The sequence below is a fragment of the Neovison vison genome, chromosome 6, assembly GCF_020171115.1.
Source record: "Neovison vison isolate M4711 chromosome 6, ASM_NN_V1, whole genome shotgun sequence".
Classification (NCBI taxonomy): Eukaryota; Metazoa; Chordata; class Mammalia; order Carnivora; family Mustelidae; genus Neogale; species Neogale vison.
The window spans coordinates 4020402-4040222 of NC_058096.1; the positions used below are offsets into that span (position 1 = coordinate 4020402).

General features: G+C 52.6%; 1 protein-coding gene across 2 annotated transcripts in view; it reads right to left on the reverse strand.

Moving 5' to 3' along the window:
• Nucleotides 1-1966: 1966 nt before the first annotated feature.
• The window catches only part of MX1 (MX dynamin like GTPase 1), a 30217-nt gene continuing 12362 nt past the window's right edge, over nucleotides 1967-19821 (reverse strand). For both annotated transcript variants that reach the window (XM_044250898.1, XM_044250899.1), the window contains 10 exons: nucleotides 19071-19225; nucleotides 18237-18375; nucleotides 17475-17673; nucleotides 15925-16003; nucleotides 14294-14416; nucleotides 13807-13948; nucleotides 11202-11360; nucleotides 8524-8600; nucleotides 6905-7156; nucleotides 1967-2629 (listed from right to left, as the gene is read on the reverse strand). In XM_044250898.1, the coding sequence (XP_044106833.1) occupies nucleotides 2399-2629; nucleotides 6905-7156; nucleotides 8524-8600; nucleotides 11202-11360; nucleotides 13807-13948; nucleotides 14294-14416; nucleotides 15925-16003; nucleotides 17475-17673; nucleotides 18237-18375; nucleotides 19071-19225 (1556 nt within the window). In that variant the 3' untranslated portion in view covers nucleotides 1967-2398. The remainder of the gene's footprint in view (nucleotides 2630-6904; nucleotides 7157-8523; nucleotides 8601-11201; nucleotides 11361-13806; nucleotides 13949-14293; nucleotides 14417-15924; nucleotides 16004-17474; nucleotides 17674-18236; nucleotides 18376-19070; nucleotides 19226-19821) is intronic.

Consider the following 19821-nt stretch of genomic DNA (forward strand, 5'->3'; position numbering starts at 1 on the left):
AATCCAGAAAGTCCTCTGAACAAATGCTCAGTGTGTCCCAGGCTCCACTTCTGCTCACAGCATTTATTAAGCGCCTACGGCATGTCAGACCCGCTGTCCTGGAAAACCAAGGCTTCCTGTTTCAGTCAGTTTGACTCCATCCGGCTCCTCTCGTTGCTCTGCTCCAAACTCAGCCCCAGCCCGTGGGGTGCGGAGCCCCGGACCCGACTCACCTGAAGTGAGGGTTCCTGTGTGGGGACCGTAGGTATTCTAGCATGTTCTTTCTTCACAGATAGATGGCCTTTCCTGTTAGTGCTCTAGAGGGGGCAGCAGAATCTGGAGAGAGAGGCTCTGGTCTGGCAGTGTCCCTTATGGGTAGGGGGTAGGGATGGTGGATGGGAGAACAGGGAAGGCACTTTGACGCCCCCGTCTGAGCCTGGCTGTCCTCTGAGTGAAGAAGCCACACCAGGTGACTCTCTCTTTCTTTGGGAAAGGGGACAGTCGACTTGGGAGTAGGGACAGTCCACTTGTCCCTTGTGGATGGCAGGTCAGGACAAGCCCAGGGGAATCCCTAGACAACTGCTGTTTGGGGCCGAAATGAAAGTGACTCCAAGGACCTCCTGAGTCCGAGGCAGGTGTGCTCCCCGGGGGAAATTCCATTCTCCGGAGCCCATACTAGGTTTCTTCCTCCACCTCCTCTTTCAGTCTCCAGGAAAATCGTAACCACAGCAAAAGAAGACCCTTGAGCAACACTGACATCTCCGGGCTGCCTCTGATCCCTGCAGAATCCTCCCGTAAGGGGCAGGGGTGCCTGGTGCAGGAGACGTTACTCAGGCCCGGCAAGAAGCTGGTCTGCATCCCTGTGCTAAAGGGACACAGGCCTCGTATCATCTGCTGGAGGGGACCCCACACCACCCACCTGCCTTCACTCTTGCAGGAGTCTATTTGCATTGGTAATAATGTTTCCCCTTAGCAGGAGGGAAACCCGCCCCAGCCTGTGGTCAGCCATGAAAGGCATAAGGTGCCGCCCCCTGCTGGGAGCAGATTGAAACTGGTTGAACCTCCCATTGTTCTCCTGGCAGCCCCTCTTACAAGCAAATTCTCAGACTGTGCCAAAGCACTGGGCATCCTAGCACCCCAAGGGTCAGAAGGGACCTGGGGTTTGGGGCTGGTTGGGAGGGGAACATGTCACCAGTCAGCTACCCCAGCGAGGCGGTCATCTGGCTGGGCCCGAAGCCCCCGCTGCCTGGGAACACACAGCTCCTGGGGCAGCTACTCCCTTTCTGGACAGCCGGCAGAAAGTGCTCCCATTGCTCACTCTGGTTGTGCAGGACATGTCCCCGGAGAACATTCGCTCCCACCCTCCTTTGGACGGCTCTCCTGTAGGCTTTTACGGGACATGGAGGCAGATTCCCTTGTGTCCGGCCTGGGCACAGCCTGCCATTCGGGTTCCTGCGCCTGAGCCACTTGCGGCCAGGTGTCTCTGCAGGTCCCCTGCCCCAGACCAAGGAGAACAGTAGACACTGCAGGGCTCCCCAAGGACAACTCAAGGTCAAGACCTTTGCTGCCTCCCAGCCATCTGCAGGAAAGACCCTGCCGGGCGCTTTTTGTCTGTTTGTGAAATACTCACCCCATCGAGTCTAGTAGCCAACATTCCCGCACCTCCCAGGGGGGAAAAGAGGATATTTTTTTCTTGCGGTAAGAACGTTAAAGGGCTACTCTCTTAGTGAACCTCAAATGCCCAAGACGGTATGGTCAGTGTGTTCACCTTCTAACGGGAGGCCTGGGCCTTTGACGCCCGTCACCCACCCCTCCTGTTTCCTTTGTTTCCTGCTGCTTTGCCGCTTGTCCTCATCTCCCCGGGGCCTCTCGTGAACAGCCATGTTCTTTGCTCGACCGCCAAGGGCCCCGCCGTGGGCGCCACGGGGGTCTCACCCGCTATCATTTTCAGGGTCCTCCCCCCAGAACATGAGGCGTCAGAAGCATGTCTGGAAGAAACCAGTTTATTACAAATCAGTGAGATACAGGGTCTGAGAGTACCTGTCCCAAGCTCCCCAGATGCTCCCGAAACATCAGCGGCATGAAAGCAAGGAGCACAAAGCAGGAACTAAGCTTTCTACGATGCTGCTTCGCATGCACTGGTCCCCACGGGAGACTCAGAGGTTCGGGGGAACAATCCCGAGGGTGGAAATACATTATTCCTAAGCGGGAAGGCAGCGGTGGCGGCAGCGGTCCCCCAGGCCAAATCACGACCTACGTCCTCTTCCAAGCTCTCTGCCCGCGCAGGGACAAGCACGGAGAGTGGCTGGGAAGACCGGCCGCTGCCTACTCGCGGATCTGTGGCACGGGTTCCGGGGAGAGCGCGGGTCCCGCTCCCGGCAGAGGTGCCCTGGAGACGTGGGCGGGTCCGGGAGCCGCCTTAACCGGGGAACTTGGCCAGGCGGCGCCGAGCCTGGCCCAGCCGTGCCAGCCGCTCCTTCAGGAACTTCCTCTTGTCGCTGGTGTCACTGCGCTCCTTAAGGAGCCAGTTGTAGGTGTCCTTGTCCTGGAGCAGCTGCAGCATGGCCTTCTGCAGCTTCTGCCCGTACACTTGCAGGATGAAGTACTGGATGATCAGGGGGATGTGGCTGGAGATGCGCGTGGTGGCCTCCTGGCGGGGAAGAAGAGGTCACGGTCACCGTCACGGAGGGCTGAGGGGCCAACGGCAGCCTGTGAGCATCGGGCACGGCTGGGCAGGTGAACGCCCCCGGCTGGGCCTCCAACCCAGCAGTGTCCTCTGGGGAACCCCCGGTGCAGGGAGCGCCCCAGCCCCGACGCCGCCTCCCTGGCCCGGGAGTCCTGAGCACTCGTGTTCCTTCTGATCAGAGAGGATAAAATGGGCTGACAGGGTAAATGCACAGACTGAGAACAAAAACTCCAATTTCAATGGATTTGCAGCTCTGCTGGAAAGATTTTAAGGCTTGGTTTTTAATCCACATGAAAATTATTTAGCAGAAAAAAGGGCTGGGCTGTCAAAAGCCACAGAGGGGCGTCCTCTGCTGTGTCTGCATGTCCCAAGTCAGTGTCAGCCCTTCCTCCTCCTCCCTCCTTCCGCCCTCCTCCCTCCCTCCTCCCTCCCTCCTCCCTCCCTCCTCCCTCCCTCCTCCCTCCCTCCTTCTTCCATAGGCCCCAGCTGTTACTGAAAGCCTCCTGAGACAGGCTGATGTCCCTTCCCTGTCCCTGTGCCTCCGTTCCTTCCTCCAGAAAATAGTGAGACTCTGAGCACCTGGCCCCACGAGACGGTTAAAAAGATTAAACAAGCTGAAAGGGAAAAGTTGGAAGAGAGGCCAGGCGTGGACTAGGCGCTTGGTGAAGGCCACCCGAGAGGCCATGCAGCAGAGCTGGGACACAGCTCTGGGCTCCAGGGTGACAGTTAGCGAGGGATGTGGCCTGCCACCACAGCAGGTGGAGGGAAGGGGACAAGGAACCAGCAGGAGATCCCCCAGACAGGCCATGTTTGTGGGAAACCATCTCTCCGGTAATGGAGAAGAAATTTCTGAGTGGTGACAGTCAGCTGCCTTGGCCCTTACCTAGCCACGGGGCCATTGTGCCAATCCCTGACCTAGGGACACCTGCCCGATTTCATGATGAGCGCACCAGGGAGACAGACGGCTACAGGGACACCTGCGTCCTGACCACAGAACAGCACAGGCCCTCATGCAGCAAAGGGGAGTTGAGGACGCAGATGGGGTTAAGATTGTCAGTGATGTTAAACTAGGGAGAGTATCCTCCATTTTCTGGAGGGCCAGGTGCAGAGGAGGGAGGCCAGCCGCAGATTCGGACAGCGTGCGGTCCGGAAGGAGGTCGGAGATGCAGCATTGCTGGCTTTGAAGATGGAGGAGTGGCCACGCACTGAGGACCACGGGCGGCCTCCAGAAGCTGCACGAGGCGAAGAGACAGATTCTCCCCTGGAACCTCAAGGGGGAGCACAGTTCCACTGAAACCTTGCTTTTAGCCAGGGAGGATCATACTTCACTGGAGAAAAGTAGCATTCTCGTTACATTCAGAGAAGATGAGGCTGCCTTCTGACTCCGCGGTTGTTTCCAGTTGCATTAAAAGGATCGGAAGCGGGAGGTTCGGGTGTGAAACTGGAAAGGGAAGGGGGATGGGAAGCCATCGCTCTGTGCCGCACGGGGAGGGTTTGTTGGGAAAACGCACAAGAATCAGCTGCAGAGACCATATCGACAGCAAACAGAAGACGAAACGGAAAAAGTGTGCCCAGTCTACGCAAGGGAGCATTGAAACACTTCCGAGGCTCCCCCAAAAGGAGATCTTCAAGCAGAGACACCCTCGATATTCCTGGACAGAGAAATCTCCCATCACGAGGATGTCGAGTGTCCTTGGCAGACCGCTAAAGGAATGTAAGCGCCGTGAGCATGTCAGCACCTCTCGTCTCCTCCGGAACGGGGTAAGCGAATCCGACAATTCATACTGAAATGAACAAACAAGAACGGGCGGAACATCTCTGCCCAAGGCCAGGTGGGCCCACAGTTCTCAGCAGCATTATCCGGCCCGAAGGGGCAGACACGTGAAATGTGCACAGACAGATGAGCGGATAAACCAGATGTGGTCGGTCCCTACGATGGAAAGTCACTCGACTCTAGAAGGAAGGCATTCTGGCACATGTCCCAGCAAAGACGAGCCTTGAGGACATTATGCCGAGTAAAATAAGCCAGACACGCAGGGACAGAGGTTGCACAGGTCTACTTACACGAGCTGCCTTGAACATGAAAATCCACAAAATTGGAAGGTAGAATGGGGGAGGATCGGGGTGGCAGGAGGCGAACTCCGTGTTTCATGGGGACGGGATGCGGACCGTACTGGAGGCAGGCAGTGGGGACAGTGGCACGACAGTGTGAGTGTGCCTAAAGCCGCTGACCAGGACACATAAAGACAGTTAAGACGGTAAATGTTACGTGATGTATATTTTACCGCACCATTTGGGGATATCAGCTGCACTAAACATTTAAGACTTGTATAAAAAGCTGCACACGTAATCATGTCGATATCGACTCAGGAAAAGGCAACCAGTAGAAGAGAATTCGGGATCTAGAAAAAGACCCCAGACACAGAGGAGGAGGGTGACTGATTAAAGGCATCTTATGCACCAGTGGGCCTGGCATAGGGTCTTCAAGTGATCGTTCAAGGACAACCAACAGCCATCTAGGGCAAGCCTCATTCTGGACACCGTGTAATTCCAAGTGGATCACAGTTTAAATATAAAAGTTGAAATGATATATTACTTTTAATGTATAGACTTTGTTTCTAAATCTCAGAGACAAAGTCCAGCAGCGTTAGTGGAGACATTTTGACAAAAAGTTTGGAAGCCCCACAAGGAAATAACTATTAAGCCCAACTCAGAAATCTAGAACACGCCAGCATGGTCTAAAACCACCAAAAAGAAAGTCACCAGGCAGACGAGAAACTCTGGGGTTTCTGCACCACAAATCGCCAAGATCTGAGACCCTGCTCTGCAGAGAATTTCTGCCGGAAGCACAGTTTCCTAAATAGGAAACAGAAATAGCTCTTGCGCTGTGAAACCACACCCCACCTCATTGTAGTAAGAGAAAACACAACAAGAGCTCATGTTCAACCAGTCGCCATGTCGAGAAGCCAACAACTTCAGTGAAGACCAAACTGCCAAGTGTGGGATGAAGCAGGCCATCTGTGGGGGAGAATTCATCAACGTAACGGAGTGTGCTACTTTCGTAGATCACTGTGGCCCGGCCAAATCGCTCAGTTATTCAATCAAATGCTAACTTAGATATTTCTGTATTTTGTAAATGTGTTAACATCTCCAGTCAGTTGACTCTGAGTAAGGGAGATTATCTGAGAACACAAGGGTGGGCCTCATCCAATCAGCTGAAGGCCTTAAGCGCCAAACAGAGATTTTCCTGAAGAAGAAGAAAGCTTTCCCTTGGATGATGTCAAGAAACCAGAGAAGGACCTCTTTTGGGTTGAAGAGAGGGCTCAGGACGGGGTGGGTGGGGGACATCGTCCACCATCAACTCAGTCTCCTCTTGGGATTCTGTCTGTGCATTGCCTCCTCTAAACATCTCTGTGAGGCCCACGACCAGACAGGTAGTAGGTTTAACTGCAGGAGAAGCCAAGGTGCATGGGTGCCTACTGACTAGCCCTTCACAGGACTCACTCACGTGGGTACACGTCACAGCGTCTGCAGGCAATGGAGTCTGACCGTCTCTGTCCCATAGCAAGGGCATCCCCTGGGAGCCCATTAGAGGTGCACAATCCTCACCCCATCTCACACCTGCAACCCACATCTGCATGACAGCCAGATCCCGGGAGACCTGCATACGCTGTTGGATTCGGAAAGCCTGAGAGCATCCACATACTGACTTGATGGAGATCTCTGGTAAACCGAGAGATGCCTATTTGCTTTACCTGTCCAGACCCTGACCCATCTCTGCGGCTCTGAGGTGGATGTCCTTCCCCAGCATGAACGACACTGCTTTCCGCATTCGTTGAAATGGACAGCAGCCATGAGAGCATGTATCTCTGTGAGCCGCTTCTACTGGGCACACAGCCATTGCCCACTGACGTTGAGCAGAGGGTCCTACCCATGCTTATCACACTGAAGATTCACAAGAACTGGGAGGAAATATCACTTTACAGAGAAGAAAGCCGAGGCTCAGAGAGTCAATTAACCTGGCCAGGGCCACACAGCCTGTCCATACCAGAAGTGGGTGACTCCGAGCCCCCGCCTCTGCTTACCTCTCCGAGGCGCAATGTCTCCATGGAGCTCCCAGAAGGGCCTGGAAGACGAGCTGACCGGTGGTCACCGTGCAGAGACCGGTAGGCCAAAGAGGCATTCACGAGACAAGGACACAGACTGAAAACCGGCCTTTGGAGGAGCCCACGGGCTTACCTGATGGTACGCCATCAGATGCTCAAAGATCTCAGACAAGGAGATGTTTACTAGAGAAAATTCTTCGGTGGTCATCATGCTTTTTGTCTTCTGGTTCTTCTTTCCCTCTTCCGACTCCTTGTCTCGGACCCTCTGCAGCGCCCGCTGGTACACTTGGTCCTGGCAGTAGACGATCTGCTCCATTTGGAAGTGAAGGCGGATGGACTTCTCAGCTTCCTCTTCTAGCTCAAATTTAATGTCCTCAATTTTGGACTGCATTAAGAGAGAAGCACAACGAAAGTCCCTCAGAAACAGATCACCGGTGCGAGGAAGGAGGTCCTCTGCAGAGCCCATGGCCAGCTGGCTCCCAAGTGAGCCAACACAGCACCCCACACTGGCTTGTCTAGGATGGGGCTCCCACCCTGGCCGGGCGCGGAACCTCCCAGGAGCCTGGACGCCCCTCCTGAAACCCAGACGGGCTGGCTTGTGGGCCCAAGGTCTCAGCTTCTGTCTTTCTCTTTGGGGGGGCCTTCCCATCGAATCAGGACTACAGGCCCCATCAGAGAGCTCACGGGGATAAGAGCGGGGCCAAAAATTTAAGTCAGTTCAATTCTGCATGCTTCATGTCCCTACAGTTTGAAGAAACTGGCTGGGGCGTCGATCTCTCACACAGAAAGTATCTGGACTCCCCAGAACTCACACTCAGGGCCACCAAGTGTGATGCCTAGTGCTAGGGGCACCCCAAGGCCCAAACATTTTCTTCCATGCTCATTCCAGAGGTCCAGGCAGCAGAAGTAGACCATCCCAAGCCCCCCAGCCTGTGCAAGGCCAAGCTAATCTTCCCAGCGATGCTGGGTGCTGGGGGGCAAGGTGTGTGTTCCCCCAAATTCACAGGTTGAAAGCTTAATCCCCAGTGTGATGGCAAGGGGGAGGGGACTTTAGGGGGTCAGGCCTGGACAGTGAAGCCCTTACAGATGGGGTCAACGCCCTTGTAAAAAGAGACAGAGTGCTTTCCTTCTCCCTCCCTCCTTCCCTCCCTCCCTCTCTCTCTCTCTCTTTCCTGAGGATACAAGGAAAAAAGCGGCCACAACAAGCCGTGAATTGGGCCCTCAGCAGACGTGGGATCTGAGCACCTTAGTAGGAGCCCTCCAGCCTCCGGAACGTGAGGGTTCAGTGACTATCACGTAAGCTGGCCAAGGCCACGCTCTGGGCCATGTGGGCCCGGGCTGAGCCGTGGGGAGCCCCTGTTTCTGAGAGTGGACCAGGCAGGTGTGACTTCCCCCTGCCTCTTCACTCTTGGAAGACACCGGGCGTCCCTGTGGCTTCCGCAGTGAGTTTCAAGGTTAAAGCCTTTGTGATCAGAGGCGACGGGGTTCCCTGGGGACTATGGGTTTCCGTCGTTGGAGTGGTTTTGAGGATTTGGTTTCTATCCTCCGTCTGACTCGTTCAGCCGGCCTTACTGCTTCCAACCAGACCTCACCGGCAGGACCACCGGTCAATTTCACTACCGAACGGGACTCTTCGCTTCTCCAAACACCCAGTAAAGTTGAGACGGTCTTAATCCAGGAAATCTACTTTCCAGCATCAGGCTGACATTATTATTATTATTATTATTTTAAATAAAATGTGGTCAGTTTTACCTTGGTAGTTCGGTAGAGGTTGAAAAATTCATCAAAGTTTGCTTTTGAAATATGCGTGAAGGCGGCCTGGACCATATCTGAGGAAAAAACAAGATTCATTCATCATTGCACATTGCCAAAAAAAAAAAAAAGAGGGTAAAATATCCACAAATGAAGTTTCCTCCCCTCCCTCCTGCCGTGTCTTCCCATTCTGGGACATACGCGTGCCATTTTTGCTGGGGGCTTTCTGGCTTAAAGTCTGATTGTCCCCTGGCGTATTTTGTTGACATTTAAACTTTGCAGCCTGGGGTAGCTGGCTGGCGCAGTTGGTTAAGATTCCAGCTCTAGGGCACCTGGGTGGCTCAGTGGGTTAAAGCCGCTGCCTTCGGCTCAGGTCATGATCCCAGGGTCCTAGGATCGAGGCCCGCATCGGGCTCTCTGCTCAGTGGGGAGCCTGCTTTCCCCCCCTCTCTCTGCCTGCCTCTCTGCCTACTTGTGATCTGTCTGTCAAATAAATAAAAATCTTAAAAAAAAATATATTCTAGCTCTAGGTTTGGGCTCAGGTCCTGATCTCAGGGTCCTGGGATCGAGCCCCGCATCAGGCTCCACACCCCACAGAGAATCTGCTTGGGATTCTCTCTCCCTCTGCCCATCCCCCTTCTTGTGCTTTCTTCCTAAAATAAATAAAATCTTAAAAAAAAATTTGTTTTCACCCTAAACAGAGATAGTTGTAAAAAAATATAATGTCTGGTAGGCTGTAACTGTATAAATATTTTATAGTAAGACACAGCATGTCACATATATCACTGAGCTCTAACTGGCCGTGTTATTTATTTGAAAAAAAAAACACATGAACGTGGTCTTATCATCAGAAAATTTACATTTTTTAAAAAGATCTTATTTACTTATTTGACAGAGAAAGAGAGACAGCAGGAGAAGGAACACAGCAGGGATGGTAGGAGAGGGAGAAGCAGGCTTCCCACCAAGCCAGGAGCCTGATGCGGGGCTCGATCCCAGGGCCCTGAAATCATGACCCAGGCTGAAGGCAGACACCCAATGACTGAACCCCCCATGCCCCATCGTTATATCTTTATTTTTTTGTATATTTTTAGTTTTTGAAACTCCTCATATTTCCTTTAGACTTTCTGACAAAATTTTGTTCTAGTACAATGTGCAGCATCTTTATGCTTGAAATTTTCTTTTAAGCAGGCTACACACCCAGCATGGAACCCAGCGTTGGACTTGAACTCATAACCCAGAGATGGAGACCTGAGCGGGGATCAAAAGTCAGACTCAGCTGACCCAGGCGCCCTGAAAATCTTTTCCTGACTCCACATCTTGCCTTCCTGAAACAGAAGGAGCTGTATATACATGTATGATTCAAAGTTTTTGTCTATGACTGCAAGGCTCTATCAACAGAACGCGAGGACCAGTTCTGATACACAATTATTAAGACTCAAGGTAAAATTGTGCTAGAAATACACCTGTTAAGGTGCTGTCATGGGACCGTCCCCAACCTCTACGGGTTCACGGATCCATAAATGATTATTACTTCCTGCTGAAATGAGACAGTGGAGGCATGAGCGACAAGATGGCGTCGGCCACGGTGGGGACAGAGAAAAGAGCTTCGGTGACAGGGAGCACGGCGGCTACAGGAGACAGGAGCCGCCGGTCCCGGGGACAGCTGCGTCTCTCCTCCGTGGCTGCCGATGCTCTCCCGCCTGCCATGACAGCTAGAGCACCTGGACTCACGCGGCCTCGAGAATCTCAGAACTATCGCACCATGGACAGTTCCTTAGTGGTGAACCGGGACCCTCAGAGGTGTCAAATAAATGCAGGATTTGGAGTCTGTGAAGAAATCACAGCTCTGGAACCGCCTGGAGGTGTGGACAGGAAGACACAGGTATCTGGTCTGTGCGCCTGGTTCCTGACACGGAGTTCCTAAACCCCTTACAGTCTCCTGGGTGGTGGGAGTATCTCTAGTTCTAACGAGGTGACCCTTGGTGGGTCCTGGACAGTTTCAGGACGGGGGGCCTGGGCACCAGGAAGATCAAGCCTGGAGGAGAAGCCTGGAACTTCAGCGCCCCTTTGCCACCCCTGGGGAGGGGGGGAGGGGCTGGGGATGGAGCAGATAATTGATTATGTCTTTGTGATCATTAATTACACCTCCTTTAAATCCCCTAAGTGACAGGGTTCAGAGAGCTTCCAGGTTGGCAAACACACCCATGGGCCAAGAGGGTGGTACCCCCTGCCACAGGACAAAAGCACCCGCCCTTAGGGCCCTCCTAGACCTCCGCTATGGATCTCTTTCATTCACATCCTTTACAGTAAACTGGCAAAGGTAAGTACATCCTTTAAAATAAATCAGCAGAGATAAGTAAAGTGTGTTCCTCATCCTGTGAGCTGTTTTAGCAAAGTATAGAGCCTGAGGAGGGGGCTATGTGAACTCTAATTAGTAACATGTCCATCAGAAGCATGGACAAGGTGGAGAGGTCCTGCGGGGCTGAGCCCTTAAGCTGGAAGCTGGGTGCTAACTCAGGGTCACAACTGAATTGAAATGTTGAACCAGAGAATTAATCGGGTTCTTGGGAGGTTAAGAAACACCGCAGGAGGAGAGCTGTGGAGGTCAGCACAGGTTTGGGTGCAAGCCTTTCCCTCCCCTGGAAATAAAATGCCTAAAAGCAAAATCAAGAACTCACCCGTCACCGTGTGTAGCATATCCACAGCAGGCTCCTCCAGTTCTTTGATTTGCTGTTTTATGATAATCTCAAACGTCTTGTAATTGACAAACCCTGGCAGCTCTCTGCCGCGATACCGATTTTCAAATTTCTCTATTTGTTTATATATAGCTTTGTAACCTGGAAAAGAAGGATTTGGAGTTATTTTACAAACGGAACCTTGGGGTTTTTTTTTTTTTGTTGTTGTTGTTGTTTTGTTTTTGTTTTTTAATACAATATCATTCTGGACTTTCTGAAAACACAGAGAGGCAAGGGAAAAAATCAAATCTGATTTGCAAATGGAAAAAAAATTCAGGGTCTGCAGTAAAAAAATGGATCTCAAGACCATTTTCCTGAAGTCATCTCAAGGCGGCAAGTGTGGAGCCAGCATGTGAGGTCAGATGGACAGTGAACCGCGGGAGGAGGGAAAGGGAGGAAGGAAGGAATTTTCTCTTGGGGAAGAAATTCTATAGCTGTTTACCGAAGAAATTGTATCACCATCCAGAATCCGTGACTCATCACACATCCAAGTATCCACGTACAACAGCAGGAGTAGAAATTGTTCATAGATCAGAGGAGACAACACAGTAACCAGATACATAACATCACTGTTTGCTACATAAAACACTTTGTTTCTTCTTTATACTTTTGCAATTTTTAAAATTCTCAACAAACTGGACTATGGAGGATACTTCGACTGGTGCAAGATCAGAGAGCTCTGGTTTCTCTTTTTGAAGAACTAACCAGGAATCGCGGTCTGGGTGTCCTCTTTTCGTCAGGAGAAATTTTCTCATAGGCATTTTTTTTTTTTTTTAATCGTGATATACTTCACATACTAATTCACCCTAATAAAGTGTAGAGTTCAGTGATTTTTAGTGCATGAGGGACATGGTGCAACCCTCCCCACCAGCTAATTCTCAAACACTTCCATCATCCCAAGGAACACCGTGCCCATCAGCACACGCTCCCCACTCCCCGCCCCCCGCAGCCCCTGGAAACCACTAATCTACTTTCTATCTCTACGGATTTGCCTGTTCTTGACATTTCATATCAATAGAATCAAAGATCCTGGGGCTCTCTGTGTCTCACTTCCTACACTTAGCATGATGGCCTCAAGGTTCATGCATGTTGTACCAAGTTCAGTGCCCCATGCCTTTCCACGGCTGAGTAATATTCCATGGTCTGCTGTCAAAGGCTGAATTGTGACTCCCCAAAATGGGTATGTTTCAAGTCCTAATCCCTAGCACTTCAGAAATGTGATTGTGTTTGGAGATGGAGATGATCAAATCCCATCTGACTGGGGTCCTTAGAGGAGGAAAGCAGGACACAGACCCCCACACAGGAAAGTCACAGATAGAAGGCGGCATCTACAAACCGAGGAGAGAGGCATCTGGAGAAACACGTGTTAGTCATCCTAGCAGGTGTGAGGGGGCTCTCCTGTGGATTTGGTTTGCGTCCCTCTGATGGCTAATGACACTGAGTCTATACCCGTGCCTCTGAGCCATCTGTACGTCTCCTTTTAGAGATAGGTCTACTTTAATCCTTAATCTAATCCATTTTTATTTTGGATGATTTGTTTTTTTGTTGTTGAATCCGAAGAGATCTTTATATATTCTGGATATGGGGCCCTTACAGATGTGCAATTTGCAAATATTTCCTCCTTTTCTGTATGGAGGGGAGGGGTGCTGTTTGACACACACAAGTTTTTAACCTTGATGAAGTCCACTTTGTCTGTTATTCTGTTGGTCATCCATGCTATAGGCGTCCCGTCTAAAATCCACTGCCTATCCAAGGACATGATTCAAATCTACACTTTCCTCTAGGAGTTTTACCGTTCTACAGCTCACATTTTGGTTTCTGAGTTATTTTGAGTTTATCTTTGCATAAGGGAGGACTTAGGGGTCTAAATTCATTTACCTGTGGGTCCCCAATGATTTGCAACTGATAATTTGTTGGGAGGAATTTAACATCTTAAAAAAAAATAAGCTAATTTCTCATGGTCTATGTACTGTCATAAACTTGCTGAGGGATGGCTGCATGGGGGGGCTGCCAGAGGTCGTCTCCTTGAAAGAGACAGCGGGCCCTCCCTGATGGAAGATCACATCACACGGTGGTGTGCAGCCATGTGTGTTGTGGGGTTAGCTCCAGTAGCAGCACGGGAACTGTGCGGATGGGGCGAGGGACGGCTCCATTTTTCCAACAAGAAATGCTGTTATTTATCTCCTCCTGCTCTCCGTACCTCCTCCAAGGAGCACGCAGGACTGAGAGGTAGTGTAAAATTTTTGTGTAAAAAATGCATAAGGTATCTTACTCTGTCCTGAGCTCAAAGCCAAGAACAGTGGTCAAAGGGAAAGTCTGGTCAGCAGAAAAGAGTCATGGTGAGTCCTCTGTGGGTGTCGTCTGAAATCCACAGCTGACCCCTGCTGGCCCGAGCTCAGGCGGGTGGGCTGGGTCACGTGTGGTCTCCACGCCCTGCGCCCCCAGTGTCCCCATCACCAGTATCCATACCAGCCGCACCCCCAGCCCCCCAGAGACCCCCCTCCACTCCAGGCCGCTCTCCAGGTCGCCGGTGGCACCCCGGACTCACCTTTCTGGAACGCCTTCTCAATCACAGTGTTCCATTTGTGGAACTCGTTCCGGATTTTGGTAAAGAGTCGACTCTCATTCTCCCCCACTGACTCCTCCCCTTCGATTAAGGAGTTGATGTCGTGGCTAAAGGCATTAATTTTCTGCCAACAAGGAGAGCATAAGGGTAGGTGGAGGTATTTCAAACAGACGTGGGGGCGTTGGGAGGTCTCGTGGAGGCAGAAGGCAGGTGAGTCTCTCCTTGCCCCCTTCCAAGGGTGACAGACCCCCACACCCTGCCCTGACTGCCTCGGGGGTCTCAGGGAGCACGTGTGACACCTGTCACTCCCTGCCCACCGTCCCTCCGCCCCAGCCCCTCTCTGGGGCCAAGCAGGCAGACCGAGCCTGGGTCAGCTCTCGGGGAGCAAGAAGAAAGTGCATGAGGCACAAGATCCCTTTCTGGACAAAGATGTGTGACTCCGGAACTCGAGGCGATGGGCGACACTCACGTCTATCAGAAAAAACATCTTTTCGTGCTCGTCTTCGGGCACATCTGAGCCGTACTTTTGTAACTCCTCCGTTATTTTCTCATGATTTTCCTTTATCTGATTTTCAAGCAGGGGCAGAGTTTTCTGAGGAAAAGAGAAAATAAGGCACAGACATGAATACGGACCGGGAAGGAGCCGGAGCTCCGAGGCCTCCCTCCGCAGGGTAGGGAGGCTTCCTCCTGAGAGACGATGGGGGCCGTGTTAGCAGGTGCTGATGCCACCAAGCCCTCCCCATGTCCCCGCTCCCCTGGGGGACAGCCTCAGCGAGGCACAGAGGCTACCACTCCGCGTGGAGCCTGCCGCCGTCGGAGAAGGAACAAGTGGTTCTGGGATCACGTGACCACCACTCTGCCCGCGGATCAGAAAGAGCCGCTCGTCTCAGGGGCTCTGAAAAAGCGGCCGTTGGAGCCATTTGAGATCCAACCACTTGTCCTGCAACGTGGCGGACAGCGGGCCCCAGCTCCCACTTCCACCGCAAACATCAAAAGCTGCTGGCAGACGTGGGGAAGACACCGCTGGAGATGCATCGGTGGGTGGGCGGGGGCAGGACGGACACTCGGGGGCATGGCTGGGTGACGTAGGAGGTGGGGGACGGACGAGGAGAGCAAGAGGAGAGCCAGATTTGGCCTCACGGGGCATCTGTTGCAAAGAAAAGGACTTGGCTGGGGCTAAGAGTAAATCCGGCCGACTTGCTGGAGGAAGGGAATCCAATGAGCCGGCGTCTTCCTTCTCCATAAAGCCGGGACCCCAAAGAGCCAGGCTCTTGCTGTGTGGGTCAGCTAGGAACAGCCCCGCCCTCCCTCCCCATTCTCGGGCACTGCACGGGACACCTGAACCCGGAGCTGAGCAGAAGAACATAAAATCAGGACTGAAAACCTATGGCCACGAGCCAGCCCTCAGACAGGTGTGCCCCCCAAACCTGCACTCCCTGAGGCGTCAAGCGGAGAATCGGCAGCAGGCCCTTCCGAGGGGCTGGCAGGAGCCAAGGCTGCCTTTCCCTGGAGAAACAGATTTCAAATCTGGGCTTCCCTGAGTGGCCACAGATCCAGTCCCAAAACAGGCCCAGAGTCAAAACCTGAAGCCAAGTCGTCATGGGGGGTGACCGGCAGAATCCAGGGCACCAAGGCCTCTGACCTGGGAATTATCAAGTGCAAAATGCAAGAGAGACGTGTGCCAAGAAATCTCTTTAAGGGATCACAGACTCTCCGCAAGAGAGTCTATCCAGACAAGTTCTGAGAAAGAACTCCAGAGACCTAAAATATGAAATACTACGATCATCTCAACGACCAAGGCGTTATGACAGCGGCCGGTAAGGAGAAAGGGAACATGGGTGCAGGGCCCGTAAGATTTTCATTTTTAATTAGGCCACGTGGATATCGCCTGTGGGCTCCCACCCAACGTGTGGTCCTCTGACGAGCAGCGTCCACAGCACCCGGGGGCTTGCTAGAAAGGCAGAGCTGCTCTGGAGACCCACTGACCCACTCCGGCAACGTCCTGCCCCCGGGATCGTCAGTGGGTCACTCAGCCTGCGCGGCGGAGCTTCAGGTTTGCGGGGTTCTACTCAGAAAACGGACCGCTCTGCCCGTGCTTACACAGATGTGCATGATGAGCTCAGAGGTCAGCTTGTCCGCCAGGCAGGGGACTGTGGCTCTTCCTTCCTCCAGAAGAACCCTGCGGACAGAGCAGAGGAGACGGTGCACACATCCACCATGGCATGGCCAGAAACTGCGAGTCAGCTTTCTGCTGCCCACAGAGTCAAGCGACTTCCAGTGGGCACCCAACCGATGGGCCGCACCAGCGTGCACGGAATGACGATGCCCCCGTCGGACTTATTTCGGACACTTTGAGTGGTAGAGGGCTGTATGCAAGTCTTGAGTCACTGTCCCATACGCCTGAAATGAATGTGACACGGCATGTTAACTGACTGCAATGAAAATTAAAAGTTTAATGTGAAGATGGTGTGGGGCACCTCGGTGGCTCAGTCCGTTACGTATCCGACACTGGACCTCAGCTTGGGTCTTGATCTCAGGGTTGTGAGTTCAAGACCTGCGCTGGGCTCTGTGCTGGCCATGGAACCTACTTAAAAAAAGGGGGGGGGATGGGGCACCTGGGTGGCTCAGTTGTGACTCACTCGGGTTGTGAGTGCCGGGTCCTCGGATTAAGTCCCGTGTCTGGCTCCCTGCTCAGTGGGGAGCCTGCTTCTCCCTCTCCCTCTGTTTCTCCCTCTTCCCATGCTCTCTCCCTCTTTCTCTTTCTCAAATTAATAAAATCTTAAAAAAAAAATAGTATAGGTGACCCTTTCCAGCTGATATATTAAGTGTTTATGACCTCCGGCTATAAAACCTGATCTTTATAAAAATGCACGTGGTCGCCTACCAATGAGTTTTCATAACACACACATACCCCCTTCTGGGTGTAATACGGGCAAATCTACGGATACGTGGTGGCATAGGGCTTCACAAAAACACACTGGTGAGTGCCTACAGAGGAGCGTGGAGGACACTGATGTAGGGGACACACCCGTCCCCAAGACCAGAGCCTAAACCACAAGATGCTTGGAGGAAGGAAGGCCTATTCTCATTCTACCCAAATCTGTGTTCGCTGAGTGATTACAGGATTCCTTCTATTTTAAAAGACTTTTTTCGGACTTTTATTTTGCAGGGAACCATGATTTTACAAGTCTGTTTGTGAGGGTACACTCACAGCTAAGTATCCGTTTCCGCACCTGTCAATTTTTTAATTGTGGTAAGATGTACATAAAACTGACAATTCCCTGCTGCGCCGCTGATTGATAATCAGACTAACGCGGCCACATTTGATTTGATTTGAAAGGCCACATATCATACATCAAATACATGTACCTGGGTCAGCTTCTGGGCTTTCTGATTTTCACCCCCCCCCATTTTAAGGCATTTATGTTTTTAGTTTGGCGGCAGCACCACACCAGAGAAATGACTGTAGCCAATTCCCTCCTTATCTAATCCTTGAAAGGCATTTCTTGGTAACTTTGTCAGTTCCTCTTCTGGTCTTCCGGGGGACTCCCACGATCACTGCCAAGGTGCAAACGCTGCGGATGTCTGCTTTTGGGCAGCAACCTTCTCCCCAGGTTTTGGTTCGCCCTTGCGAAAACACGGCCGGGTACCTGAAATGTGGGTGCTCTTCGAAGAAGTCTCTCTCTTTCTGCAGAGCCTCGGCCAGGGTCACCTGGTCCTGGATGTCCTGCTGGCCCCGGCACTTGACAATCATGTAGCCTTTCTTCAGGTGACAGACAAGGTTCTGTGCCACGTCCACCACCTTGCTTTCGGTGCCTCTGTCCACCAGGTCAGGCTTTGTCAAGATTCCTGCAAGCCGGAGTCTGCCGATTAGAGGCTGCACACCGCCCCTGTCAGCCTGCTCGAGGGCACACAGCAGGACCACCATGCGGGCAGAGCTCCTGGCCAGGGACCGGACCACCGCGTGGGCAGCGCAAAGATCACGTGCCCCTGTGAGCGGCTGGGGGGGCTGGCTTCACCCAGGTCACGGGGAGGCCGGCTTCACCCAGGTCTTGGCCCTCATACCAGAGGCACAGCAGCATGTGTAACAATCTTTTACTTTTCTTTCTGCCCAACGGAAGCGTTCATTCTCTATTGGGCTGGTTCTCAAATTTCCCTGTGCCATAGAACCCCCTTCTTGAGGCAAATCTTAGAATGCAGGGTCTTGGGCTCTGCCCTGAGACCCTCCCTTAGGGCGTCTGGTGCGCCTTGCATTGCTAAACATCCTTTAGCTCTTTCTGAAGCAGGTCGGGGAGGTGTGGCCCACACCTGGAGAAGCATAGGTCCCCCCCAGGACCGGCGGCCTCATCTGCTGAGCCCACCGCAAAGTGAAGGTTACCACCTACGGCTGTTAGGCTCTTCAGTCTTCTTACCTATGGTCCTGTCTCCGTCGGGGTCCACCTCCTGAGCCATGCTCAGCGCCTCTGTGGTGGCGATGTCCACGTTGCAGGGGACCACCACCAAGTTGATTGTCTCCTGCCTGAGGATGTACTTCCTGATGAGCTGCTTGGTCTGCGGGAAAGCGAGAGAGTATGTACGAGAACAAGGACAGGTCCTGACCTTGCACTTGCTTCGGGACCTCAGAGTCCCAGGGGTCGCTCCTCGAAAGCAATGAGCCCACAGCACGAGCCTGGTGGCATTGCCCAAGCCAGAGTGATGAGAAACCAAGTTCGCAGCAGCAGAAACAGAGCTCCGGGGTCAGGGGTGGGGCGGGGCGGGGCGGCGGGGGTGGGGGTGGGGGACCCCCCCCATCTTAGCTCACGAACCGCCTCCTAGGACTCCACAGCTGATAACCACAGGGAAAAACAAGATGGCCAGACATGCTTGACTGTGCCCTAAATCTTTGACCCCTTGGGTGATATTCGCCAGGAAGAAGGTGTCATTATTCTTGTTTCTAATGCTTTCTCTCCCTACAGAAAACCCCGTCCTAACACACATCGGCTTAGATACACCACCCGATGAAACTGATAACTAAATATGAGTCACCGTGGCTACCCCACTCATGTGTATAATGGATTTCTGGTTCTCCCTGGTGGCCTCAGTCTCCCCAGGAAGCCTCCATCGGACTCCAGCAACTCAGGTGGAGGCCATGGAGACCGCCACGCTGTCCCAATCCCCCTCACACTTCCTGATGTCCACTCTCCCGACTCAGCCCCAAGCCCACTGGTGTTTGGGGCACCACTCCACCCTCCGGAACGAGGCTTTACCTGGCGTCCGATGTCGGCCGGCTGATTACCCACGGCCACCCTGGTGATGCCAGGGAGGTCTATCAGGGTCAGATCCGGGACGTGAGAGGAGCTGACCTCCAGGTTGATGAGCTCATGACTGATCCCCTGTCCTTCCCCAGCAATGGCATTCTGGGCTGGGGAAAGGGAAAATGAGAAAAAGTCAATACAGCTTCGAGAGGAAGCAGCTCCCTACAGCCAGTCCTCCCGCGCGAGTCCCGGACAAGGCGTACTGGGAGCAGACGCCCCTTTCTGGAGCTAAAAGGAACCTCAAAGGATAACTCAGTATCTTCTTTCCAGTGGCCAGAACTGTCTCCAGAGAGAAAACATGTAGCGAAAACATCTCTCGGGATCACCCCGACTTGTACCGGTCCAGAGCAGGGCAGACCTGCGTTCTTGCTGCTGTCACACTAAATCTTCCCCTTGATGCCGTCAGAAATTAACAACAAAGTAAAATGAAAGCAAATAATTAAAAACACATGGGAACTCTTGAAACATGGTCTGGGAACTTAGGGAGGGGAATTTTTCTTGTTGAGAAGTGGATGAGCATTGGTATTCCCATACAGGCTCTCATTCTGCTTCTGACTCCTTAATGATGAAAATGTCAAGATATACATGTATTTCTGGGGGGTCTAGGGGGCTCAGTCAGTGAAGCGTCTGCCTTCGGCTTGGATCATGACCCCGGGGTTCTGAGATCGAGTCTCATGGTGGGCTCTCTGCTCGGTGGCGGAGT